The 12,473-nt window shown below is 44.6% G+C and overlaps 1 protein-coding gene across 1 annotated transcript; it reads right to left on the bottom strand.

Annotated features, from left to right (window-relative positions):
* Nucleotides 1-10,060: 10,060 nt before the first annotated feature.
* LOC145795601 (uncharacterized) lies at nt 10,061-10,863 on the bottom strand. The gene is made up of 2 exons (XM_082880433.1): nt 10,300-10,863; nt 10,061-10,246 (listed from the first exon to the last, which is right to left on the bottom strand). The coding sequence occupies exons 1-2, from the start codon at nt 10,861-10,863 to the stop codon at nt 10,061-10,063; spliced, it is 750 nt and encodes a 249-aa protein (XP_082736559.1).
* Between the last annotated feature and the right edge of the window lie 1,610 nt (nt 10,864-12,473).

The following is a 12,473-nucleotide window of genomic DNA, read 5'->3' as shown; positions in this document are numbered from 1 at the left end:
GGTTTTCCTCCATTTTAGACAATGTTACATTTTAACATTCAACAATTCGACCCATTACCGGTCATCCCATCCCTTTAACAAGAGACATATCACAATATGTAAACAACATATGTATTTTCAACATGCATCAACATTATGCACTATCTTTCCAATTTCAACAATATATTCAACACATATAGTGTCACATTCAACTTCCATATGAGGCAAGTTCCAAAACATATTTCCAATAAACCAAAACATTTTCAATGTTTCACAACTTAAGACATATATAAAAGCTCTTAAGTTCAACAAAATGCAAAATGTAAATACGAGATCACATATCAACAAGCAAGTCCGGATATTTCTCACGGACTCCCAACTCACGTTCCCAAGTGGCTTCCTCCACTCCGTGATGTTTCCACAAGACTTTCACCAAAGGAATGGTCTTGCCACGCAGGACCTGATCCCGCCTATCCAAGACCCGAACCGGTCTCTCCTCATACGAGGCATCCTCATCTACCTCTAAATCGGTCCAATCCAACACATGTGATGGATCTGGCTCATACTTCCGAAGCATACTCACATGAAACACGTCATGCACTCCGGACAACTGCGGCGGTAAGGCTAACCGATAAGCAACCTCACCAATCTTCTCAAGGATCTCAAAAGGACCAATAAACCGAGGGGATAACTTCCCACTCTTCCCAAACCTCATCAGACCTCGCCTAGTTGATATCTTCAGAAAGACATGATCACCTACCTCAAACGCCAAAGGCCTCCTCCTACGGTCAGCATAAGATTTCTGCCGACTCTGGGCTGTAACAAGCCTCCTACGGATAAGCTCAACTTTCTCCGTCGTCTCCCTAACCAACTCCGGACCCAACAAAGGTGTATCACCCACCTCGGCCCAACAAATTGGAGACCTACACGGTCGGCCATACAAGGCCTCAAACGGTGCCATACCGATGCTAGACTGAAAACTGTTGTTGTAGGCAAACTCTACCAATGGCAAGTGCCTCTCCCACGTCCCACTGAAGTCAAGGACACAACCCCGAAGCATATCCTCGAGGATCTGAATAGTACGTTCGGACTGCCCGTCAGTCTGAGGATGATAGGCCGTACTAAAGGTCAACTTAGTGCCCAGGGCACTCTGCAAACTCTGCCACAACCTAGCAGTAAAACGAGGATCTCTATCTGAGACGATCGTCACTGGGACCCCGTGCAATCTCACTACGTCCCGAACATACAAGTCGGCAAGATGATCTATCGAATCTCTCACGCACATAGGAATAAAGTGCGCCGACTTAGTCAACCGGTTTACAACCACCCAAATAGCATCACTACCCCGCTGAGTCCTCGGAAGACCTACAACGAAGTCCATAGTGACATGCTCCCACTTCCACTCGGCAATAGGCAAGGGTTGCAACAAACCCGCTGGCCTCTGATGCTCGGCCTTCACTTGCTGGCAAGTAAGGCACTTCGATACGAAAACAGCCACATCTCTCTTCATACCCCGCCACCAAAATTGGCGACCCAAATCCTGATACATCTTAGTACCTCCCGGATGCACCGCAAGGCGCGAATGGTGAAACTCTCGGAGTACTTCCTCTCGGCAAGACTCCGGTACAAACAAACGGTCTTGGTATCTCACACTCAGGTCGGGATACACCGTCAAACCCTTCTCAACTTTCCCACTGGAGATCTTCTCTCGGAGGGATTCTACCTCAAGGTCACCTCTCTGTGCCTCTAACACTCTAATCACAAGTGTAGGCTGCGCAACAACAGAAAACAAGGCCGCAGCCTTAACAGATTCGCCCAATAGCAAATCAAACTCGCCAAGTGCACTCAATATCTCCCATTCCCGGATGGCTATACAAGCTACATCACTAATGGATTTCCTACTAAGGGCATCGGCCACAACATTGGCCTTTCCCGGATGATAGTGCAAATCAAAATCATAATCCTCGATGAACTCCATCCACCTCCTCTGCCTCAGATTCAAGTCTCTCTGTGTAAACAGATACTTCAAACTCTTGTGGTCCGAGAACACCTCGAACCTCTCACCATAAAGGTAGTGCCTCCAGATTTTCAAGACAAAGATCACAGCCGCTAACTCTAGGTCGTGTGTGGGGTAATTCTTCTCGTGTATTTTCAACTGACGTGAGCCATAAGCTACCACTTTCCCTTCCTGCATCAACACACAACCCAAACCCTCTCGTGAGGCATCACAATAAACCGCATAACCCAACCCTCTCTCCGGAATAATCAACACCGGAGCGGTGGTCAATCTAACTTTCAGCTCTTGGAACGACTTTTCACAAGTCTCACTCCACACAAACTTGACTCCCTTCCGAGTCAGTCTAGTCAACGGTGACGCTAGCCTGGAGAAATCTTTCACAAACCGACGGTAATACCCAGCTAATCCCAGAAAACTGCGGATCTCAAACACATTCTTAGGCTGTGCCCAATCTTGCACTGCCTCAACCTTGGATGTATCAACAGACACCCCTTCCCCGGATACCACGTGGCCTAAGAATTTGACTTCCCTCAGCCAGAACTCACACTTCCCAAACTTGGCATACAGCCTATGGGCTCTAAGCAACTCAAGCACCACTCTCAAGTGTGCCTCGTGCTCCTCCTCAGAAGGCGAATAGACAAGGATGTCGTCCACGAAGACGACCACAAATCGGTCTAAAAACTCCCAGAAAATCCGGTTCATCAAGTCCATAAAGACTGCCGGTGCATTGGTAAGCCCAAATGGCATCACCAGAAACTCATAATGGCCATACCGCGTACGGAATGCCGTTTTAGGAATGTCTTCCTCCCTGACCCTCAACTGGTGGTAACCCGATCTCAAGTCTATCTTAGAGAAACAACGGGAACCCTTCAACTGGTCAAACAGGTCATCTATACGGGGCATAGGGTACTTATTCTTAACTGTAGCCCGATTCAACTTCCGGTAGTCAATACACAATCTCAAAGCACCATCTTTCTTTTTAACAAAGAGGGCCGGTGCTCTCCACGGTGAAACACTAGGGCGAACAAAACCCTTATCTAGCAATTCCTGGAGCTGAACTTTCAACTCAACCAACTCTGCTGGAGCAAAACGGTAAGGTGCCATAGAAATCGGCGCCATACCAGGCACTAAATCAATAGAGAACTCTATCTCTCGGTGAGGTGGCAAACTAACAAGATCTTCGGGAAAGACATCCGAAAACTCACAAACCACCCTCGGTAATACAAGCTGGGTCTCACCACTCTCGAAGCTGGCAAGTAGACTACTAAGCTCACTTCGCCCTCGCGAATCATACCCCGGTGGCAAAACACTACCAACCCGGTCTCCCAAGAAATGGAACCACTCCCCGCTCAAGGTACATAACGTGACCCTCTGGCGGTAGCAATCAATAACAGCCCGGTATGACGATAACCAGTCCATACCCAAAATAACATCAAAACCCTTCATGGGCATGACAACAAACGGAAAAGGAAGCCTATAGTCGGCGACCTCTATATCACATCCTCTAACACCCTGTTTCAGGATCAACTCACCACCCAAAGACGATACCACACAAATAGGAGATGCTAACTGTGCTAACTCCAATTCCAAAACAGATGCAAATGCAGCAGATACAAAAGAATGAGATGCACCCGTGTCTATCAACACACTAGCAACCGAGTTGCAAAACAGAAAAGTATCTCTCACTACTGATGGAGCCGGTACTAAATCCTACGCGGTAACAGCATACACGCGCCCTGTAGGCCCCTGGTCTACCTGCTCACCTCTCGGAGCAAAAGACTGCTGCACAGACTGGGATGACGAAACTCCCGGATTGGCTCTCGAGGCCTGCACAGACTGAGCTGGCTGAAAACCCTGCGTCTGCCTAGAACCAGACGCTCCCGAAGTGGCACTCAACCGTGGGCAAAACCTCTTCAGGTGCCCAGGCTGTCCACACTGATAACAAGACAAGGGCTGCCCCCTGCCCAAACTCTGACTCTGCGGTCTAGCTGAAGAAGAAGCAGCTTTCTGACCTCCACCCTTCAGCGGGCAAACAGAAACCTTGTGACCCAGCTGGCCACACTTGTAACAGGTGAAATCCCCCTGACCACCTCTCCCAGAGCCTGTACTCGGGACTGGGAAGGTCGATCTAGCAACACCACCCTGCGACTGCTGAGGGTTAGAACCCCTCTGCCTCTTGCCATCACCCTGACTATCCTAGCTCCTCTTGGAGCCTCTCTGCCCCTCATTCTCCTCCTGCATCATGAGCTCCATATGAGCTGCAGCGTCCACTAGGTGTCTATACTCTCGGATGTAAGACCCACCAACTCTCAACTTGAGGCCCCGCATCAACTTCCGCTCAAACTCATAGCAACGGCGTTCCTCAGACGCCACCAGTTCCGGTGCAAACCTGGACAGACTGCTAAAAGTAGCCTCAAACTCGGCCACTGACAAGCCCTGCTGATTAAGCCGGCTAAACTGATCCCTCAGCTTCTCTCTAGCTGCTGCAGACAAAAACCTCTCCTGAAAAGCATTTATAAACGCCTCCCAAGTACCACCAACACGAGCCTTCTCGTACTTCCACCATTGACCCGCATCTCCCTTCAGCTGGAAGGATGCCAAGGTCACTTTCAGTGCTCCGTCCTCGATGCCAAGCATCTCGAACGTCTTACTCATTTGCTCTAGCCACTCATCAGCCTTCAGTGGCTCCTTCGGATCCCCGATAAACTCATCCGGATTAGAACGGAAGAACTCCCTCTTCAAGAAAGAAGGCCCTACCTCAGCTGCCTGATTCCCAGCTCTAAGAATACCCAAAGCTCCTGCTATCTCTCTGGCCAAGGCACCCATAGCCTGCTGACCCACTGGCTCGGCCACATTGGCCTGACCAACTCCCTCCTGCACTGCCGGAATCTCCCCCGGTAACGGTGCTTCCTGCCTCGCAGGTCTACCACGCCTAGCACCTCTTCCTCGTCCTGACATCCTAATAAAGGTAACACAGAACATTAGCACATTCACAAATGTGCCGAAACTAAACACTTACGTCCTAATGCATGGACAACTGTAATTCACTCTACATAAGCACATAACCATATAAACACTTACGAATTTCATTTCCGAATAATGATAGTCCCGAGGCGTTACTAGAGTTCCGGTTAGAAACAGCATTGATCAAGTGCTTTTCCAACAAGACTCCCAGAAACTCAAGGATCCAATCAACATCCCAGAAATTAAATCCCATACCCACATAATCACATCAGCATGTTATCAATTAAGCACATAGCATATGATACTACATCTAAGTCTTTATCAAGTGAGACAAACCCATTGTGATACTAATCACTTCCCACGTACCCAAAGTATTCGAACCTGGTACGCTCTGATACCAAGTTGTAACGCCCTCAAAATAACAACATTAAACCCATCGGATAAGACATGCATTTATATATAAACTAACCACATTCTTTTATTCATTAGAGTTCCATTACATAAGTATTACATGTTAACATCAAAACAAAATGCCCTACGGGCTTACAGCTTTCCAAGTTAAAACTTGGTTACAACAAAAGAGTACTAACTCGTTTACACATTAAGCCCTTGGCTTGAAGTTACATGTAATACATCAAAAGTTAGGCGACAAAAGTATGTCCGCCTCTAGCCTCCAGCTATATCCTTGGAGGTGGCATGCTTCCTGCACCTGAAAATGATATTCCCATATAGGGTGAGCCACAGCCCAGTAGAAATATACTAAACCAACCATGAACAATGACTAAAAGATTAGCAATTGATAGATGGCCAACACTGATACAATCACATAAATCATATATTTATGTCAAACTACTTACAAGTCCCAATTACTTTTTATTTCCCCTTTTTCAACAGATAGGTATATAAGCACTACCCACATGCTCAACAGATATGTATAACAACAATATCCACATTCTCAGATAAGCAAATAAGCTATATCCACATTCTACAACAGATATGTATACAACAATATCCACAGATAAGCATAAAAGCTATATCCACACATCACAAAGATAAGCATATAAGCTCTATCTTCACTTCTTTAGACAAGCATATGAGCTGTATCTACGGAGTTCATCCCCTATCTTCTCCCAACACTATCCGGTTTAGAGGTACATCCCCTATCTTCCCCTAAACCGCGGAGTACATCCCCTATCTCCTCCTCTACACATAATGTATATAAACACATTGGTTCTATATACAATCACCCAATACATACAGTTAATGTATTCTATCAATCGTCAAGTTCCATGACACATTTCATTGATTAGTTTCAGTTTGCCTAATCATCATGCATTGTCTACAACAATCACGACTATCCTCCACCGATAGCCCAAGCAGTTATTTCTAAACAGAAAATAAATGCACAAATGGATATTCAATCAACATTTCATTTCCTCATTTCTCACCATTAATTATCCCAATTAATCAATAATGTAATTAGGTCGTTATCCATAATTACCATTTCAACCCTTAGGTCCCATTTTCATCAATGATTTAACATTCATTCAATTTCTCTATGCCAAACATGCATCCAGGTTTATTATGAATAAAACCCCAACTTTTGTAAAATTACACAAAAGCCCCAAACTTTCACAAAATTACCAAACCAAGCCCAACATCTCAAAATACCAAAATTTAAAGACAAAATCCATAGAGAGGAGTAGGGTATCCCTACCTCGAAGTTTTAGCCAAAAAGGAGATAAAGACTCGAAGATCAACGTGCTCCAAATCCAAACTTTTTCAGATTAAATCAAAGCTTTCAACGCCCTCTATCTTTTTAACAAAAGCCCTAGGCTAGATTCACACTCTAGGGAGATCAAATCTTAGAGAGAGAGTAAGTTTAGAGAGAGAGGGTGTCGAATATAGGGTTTGATCAAAAAAAGAAGATGAAAAAGTGATGTTTAAAACGCTACTGTCCGCTGATATAAAACACGCTCGCTCGAGCGAAGACTTGGTCGCTCGAGCGACCAGACACAGAAACTCTCGCTCGAGCCAAGAAGTTCTCGATCGAGCGAAGAAAAACCCAGACCGCTCGAGCGAAGGAAGCTCGCTCGAGCCAAGAAAGGCAACTCTCAGGTCCAGAACCAGGTGCAACCGCTCGCTCGAGCGAGCCACTCTGGCTCGACCCACCAAACACGAACCCCACTCTCGCTCGAGCGACCAACTCCTCGCTCGAGCGAAGGTCCAAAATTCTGGGCAGCAACACTAGGCTCCCGAACACAACCAACCTGTAACAAACCTGCCTAACACATCCTATAACTCAAATATGAAGAAAAAGGAATGTAAACACGATAATAACCAACTAACAACATCCACGGACACATGTCCGGATCACTGTACAACAAGGGTAAACCTGGGATCGCTATACTTCTCTTCTCTCTCTTACTTTTCCAAAAACACCATTGTTGAGCTTCTCACTCTAGAACTCTACCTTCTCTCTAGGTATTGATCTAGTAGGAGTGATTTCCTCACCTTTGGCCTTTACAAAAAAGTTGTTGATCGTCGAGGGCTATCTTTTGATCCGAAAAGTTCGTGGTTTGGAGCATTTTCGTTTCCATCATCTTCTTGGTTGGGTGTCATTCTTTGAGGTAGGGATAACCTACTCCCCACTATGGGTTTTGTCTATAAATTTTAGCATTTTGAGATGTTGGGGTTGGGTTGGTAATGTTGTGAAAGTTTGGGGCTTTTGTGTAAATTTACAAAAGTTGGGGTTTTAGCTATATAAAACCTAGATGCATGTTTGGCATGGAAAAGTGAAATTAATGTTAAAACATTAATGAGAATGGAACCTAAGGATTGTAATGTTAATTATGGAAAATGCCCTAATTACATTAGTTAATTAATTCGCATAATTAATTATGAGGAATGAGAAATTGATTTGGAAATGTATGGAATTAAAGGGTGTAGTTGGATTATTTATCACTCACCTGGTTGAAATGTTGATTATATATCCATTGTTGCATTTATTTTCTGTATACAAATAACTGTTTTGGGCTATCGGTGGAGGATAGTCTCGATTGTTGTAGACAATGCATGATGATTAGGCAAACTGAAACTAATCACTAAAATGTGTCATTGAGTATGACGGTTGAAAGAATACATTAAATTTATGTGTTGTGTGATGATGTGTATAATTATTGTTTATATGCATGGTGTCGTGTTGGAGGAGATAGGGGATGTACTCCATGGTTTAGGGGATGATAGGGGATGGACCTCTAAACCGGATGTTGTTGGGAGAAGATAGGGGATGGACTCCATAGATAGAGCTCATATGCTTATCTAGTAATGTGTTGACATAGCTCATATGCTTGTCTTTGGAAGTGTGATAGTGCTCTTATGCATATCTATGGAAGTGATGATATAGCTTGTATGCTTATCTGTTGATGTGTTGATATAGCTAGTACGCTTATCTAATATGAATTGGGAAGAAGTTTAATATGAGTTACTGTCTCATATAAGTTGTTTGGCCAGGTTCTGAGCCATGGTTATAAATTGAGAATTGAAAAGAATTGGAAAATGGATTGTAACATGGACTTGTATGTCATGAAACCGTAAAGTGTGATAAGGGAAAGTATCAGTGCTGGCCATCTATCAACTGCTAATCTTTTAGTCATTGTTCATATTTGGTTTAGTGTATTTCTACTGGACTGTGGCTCACCCTATATAGGAATATCATTTTCAGGTACAGGTAGCATGCCACCTCCAAGGACGTAGCTTGGGAGGCTAGAGGCGGGCAGACTTTTGTTGTTTAGTTTCTTTGATGTATTACATGTATATTCAAGCCAAGGGCTTAATGTGTAAATGAGTTAGCACTCTTTTGTTGTAACCAAGTGTTAACTTGGAAAGCTGTAAGCCTTTAGGGCATTTGCTTTTGTCGTTAACATGTAATACTTTTGGTAATGGAACTTTGATGAATAGAAGAATGTGGAGCTTTTATATATCAATGCATGTCTATACTGATGGGTTTAATGTTATTATTTTGAGGGCGTTACAATTACTGGATTCATGCCATAGGCCAAAGAAAAAGGTGTTTCGCTAGTTGACCGCTGAGGTGTGATACGGTAAGCCCATAAAACATGGGGAAGTTCCTCAGCCCACTTGCCTTTTGCTCTTTCCAACCTCTTCTTCAGATCGTCTAAAACTACTTTATTAGAAGCTTCAGCCTGGCCATTAGCTTGGGGGTACGCTGGTGTAGAGTTGTAGGATTCTATTTTGTATTCTTCGTAAAAGTCCTTAAAGATTTTGCCATCAAACTAAGTGTCGTTGTCAGATATTAAAGCCTTGGGTATGCCGAACCGAGTTATAATGTTCTGCCAGACGAACTTCTTGACATATTTTTCTTTTATGGATGCAAGTGCTTCTGTCTCCACCCACTTTGTGAAATAGTCCGTTACTACGAGAAAAAACTTTCTGTTGCCGGGCGCAGTTAGGAGTGGTTCTACTATATCCAAGCCCCAAATTGTAAAGAGCCACGGGCTGGTCAATGGTAGAAGCTCTCTGGCTGGTTGATGTATTTGGTGTGTGAACTTCTGACATTTCTCACACTTCTTGACATATTTCTTTGAATCGGCTTGCATGTATAGCCACTAATACCCTTGTGAGATTGCATGGTAAGCCAGCAATCTTTCCCCTTGGTGGCTTCCGCAGACGCCTTCGTGTATTTCGAACAAAAATGCCTCGACTTTACTGGGATGGACACACTTCAAGTAAGGTCCTGTGAAGGATTTTTTTGTACAATGCTAGTGATGGGGAGAGCCAAAATCTCTGTGACTTTGTTCGAATTTTGTTGGATTTTTTCTTTTTTTCAGGCAAGATGTCATCTTTTAAAAACACTATGATGGGATCCATCCAGGAAGGGCCTAGCTCGGCACAACATGCTTCGGCTGCTTCGGGCTCTTCAATACTTGGTCTGTGTAGGAAGTCAATCAAGAATGGGTGTGGGAGAGAGGTATTTTCCATTGACGCAAAACTGACCAGCTCATCCGTTTTACTATTTTCCTCTTGGCTGATTTGCTCTATCCGGACTACTTCGAACTTCATGATCTCCTTTCTGACCAACTATTGGTACTTAGCCATCCTATCATCATTTGCCTTATAGTCACCCGAAATCTGGTTGACTACCAGCTGGGAGTCACTGTACACCATCAGCTTGGTGGCCTTTATGCAAAGTGCTAATTTCAAACCTGCTAGTAATGCTTCATACTTCACCTCGTTGTTGGATGATGGGAAGCCAAGGTTGACTTCCTGTTCAATTGTTAGGCCATCTGGTGAGATGAGGACTATGCCTAGTTCTGCACCGTACCTATTGGATGCTCCGTCCATGAAGAGTTTCCACATCTCTCTGACGAAAAGCTTCCAGCAAGTGAAGGGATCTGACGATGTCTTGAGATCAGGGGCACTATGATGCCTTCTTCCAGGTTAATGCTTGCCGTTGGGCTTTGATCCTCGCTGTCTGACTGTCTCAAGACTTTACTCTTGGGTGAGTCCTTGTTGGCGATGCTGCGGTCTGTTCCTTCTTTCCATTCTTTAGGGCTGATTGGGTTGCTATTTAGTTGAGCGTCCTGCTTTAGGGGCTGCGCCATTCTTGCGGCACTATTCCCCTTTCTTTTGGTTGCTTCGGTCAAATCGATTGGGTAAACATAATGATTGCATGGTGTGAACTCGGCCATGAAGTCTGCTAAAGCTTGGGCCTTTATCACAGTTCTTGGTTGAAACTTAATGTCAAACTGCCTTAACTCCACTGCCCACTTCAAAATTCGTCCAGAAAAATTCGCCCTTTCGAACAAGGCTTTTAAAGAGAAGGCTGTTAAGACAACCATGGTGTGGGCATGGAAGTAGTGCAACAACTTTCTTGACGCCATTATCAAAGCTAAGGCCAGCGTTTCCAATAGTAGGTACCTTGTTTCAACGCCCAGTAATGTCTTGCTCACATAAAAGATAGGCAGGTGTTGTATTCCTTTGCTCTTACCAACACCGTGCTAACTGCATGCTGGGAAACTGCTAAGTACAAAAAGAGCTCCTCTCCTGGCACTGGGGTTACTAACAACGGAGGAGAGGTCATGTAGTCTTTCAAGCTTTCTAGGGCGGTCACACTCATCATCCCACTCAAACTTGGCCTTCAGTGCTTGGAAGAATGGTCGACACCTGTTTGACGACCAACTTATGAACCGATTTAGCGCAGCTGCTAGGCCAGTGAGATGCTACACCTCTTTGACTGTGTTGGGCCTCTTGAGATCTTGGATGGATTTGATCTGAGAGGGGTCAACTTTTGTACCCCGGTTGGTCACTAGAAAGCCTAGGAATTTGCCTGATCCCACGCCGAATGCGCACTTAGATGCGTTCAGACGTAACTTGTGGGAATTCAAAATTTGAAACATTTCATCTAGGTCCCTGAGATGGTCTCTCTCATCTCTGCTTTTGACAACCATATCATCTATGTAAGCCTCCATTGTTCTGCCTAACAATGGTTCAAACATTTTGGTGATCATTTGTTGGAATGTAACCCCTGCGTTCTTTAGGCCAAAGGGCATGACCTTGTAACAATATAGTCCTCTGGGTGTGGTAAACGATCTGACCTCCTGATCCAATTCATGCATAGCGATCTGATGGTAACCGCGATACGCATCAAGAAAGCTAAGTCGGTTATGCCCTGCTGTTAGGTCCACCAGTTGGTCTATTCGTGGTAAGAGAAAGCTGTCTTTTAGGCATGCTTTGTTGACTATTTTGTAGTCCACGCAAACGCGCCATTTGTCGTTCTTTTTTGGCACCACTATAGTGTTGGAAATCCACCTGGGATAGTGTACTTCTTTGATTGCCCCTGCTTCCAGCAGGTTTCCCACTCCATTCGCCACTATCTCTGCGTGGTGGAGTGCCAATCAATGAGTTCGCTGTATAATTGGTCTGGCAGTTTGATGGACATTGAGTTGATGACAGATGAAATTGGGGCCAATGCCAGGTATGTCATACGGCGTCCAAGCGAACACTTCGATGTTAGAGGTAAAAAATCCCATGATTTCTATTCTTTCAGTGCAGAACAGAGACGAGACGAGCTGAGCAAAAAGAACTTTTCTGGGTTATTTTCATCTATCCTTACCTCTACCAAGTCTTCTACTGCCTTCTGTTTGGCTGCTTTGCCGACGTCTGTGAACAGCTCGTTGCTTTCTGGCTCTTCTACCATTTGTACAAACCCTTTTGTAGCCTGGCTGTCGTTTACTGTAACGAAACACTGCTTCAACATGATTTGGTCTCCTAAGACTTCTTCAATCACTCCGGTTTCGTTGGGAAACCGTAACACCTGATGGTAGGTTGATGTTACTGATCACATGGTGTGCAACCATGCTTTTCCTAAGATTATGTTGTAAGTGGAAGGGACTTTCAATTCCCAAAATTCCACATGTTTCGTCATTGTTCCTGCCTTGACTGGTAGAATTATCTTGCCCACGAGTCATTCTGGCGTTGAGTTGAAGCCGAC

Source organism: Camellia sinensis, chromosome 7 (assembly GCF_055761805.1).
Source record: "Camellia sinensis isolate YWXY chromosome 7, ASM5576180v1, whole genome shotgun sequence".
Classification (NCBI taxonomy): Eukaryota; Viridiplantae; Streptophyta; class Magnoliopsida; order Ericales; family Theaceae; genus Camellia; species Camellia sinensis.
Note: the sequence above shows the minus strand (reverse complement) of the source record. Positions and strands in the feature narration are given on the sequence as shown.

Excerpts from the sequence above, each read along its gene's own strand:
- LOC145795601 (XM_082880433.1), bottom strand. The coding sequence starts at position 10,863 with ATGGCGTCAAGAAAGTTGTTGCACTACTTCCATGCCCACACCATGGTT. Across the intron at positions 10,247-10,299 it reads CGGAGCATCCAATAGGTACG|GAAGTCAACCTTGGCTTCCC; the intron begins GTGCAGAACTAG and ends ACAATTGAACAG.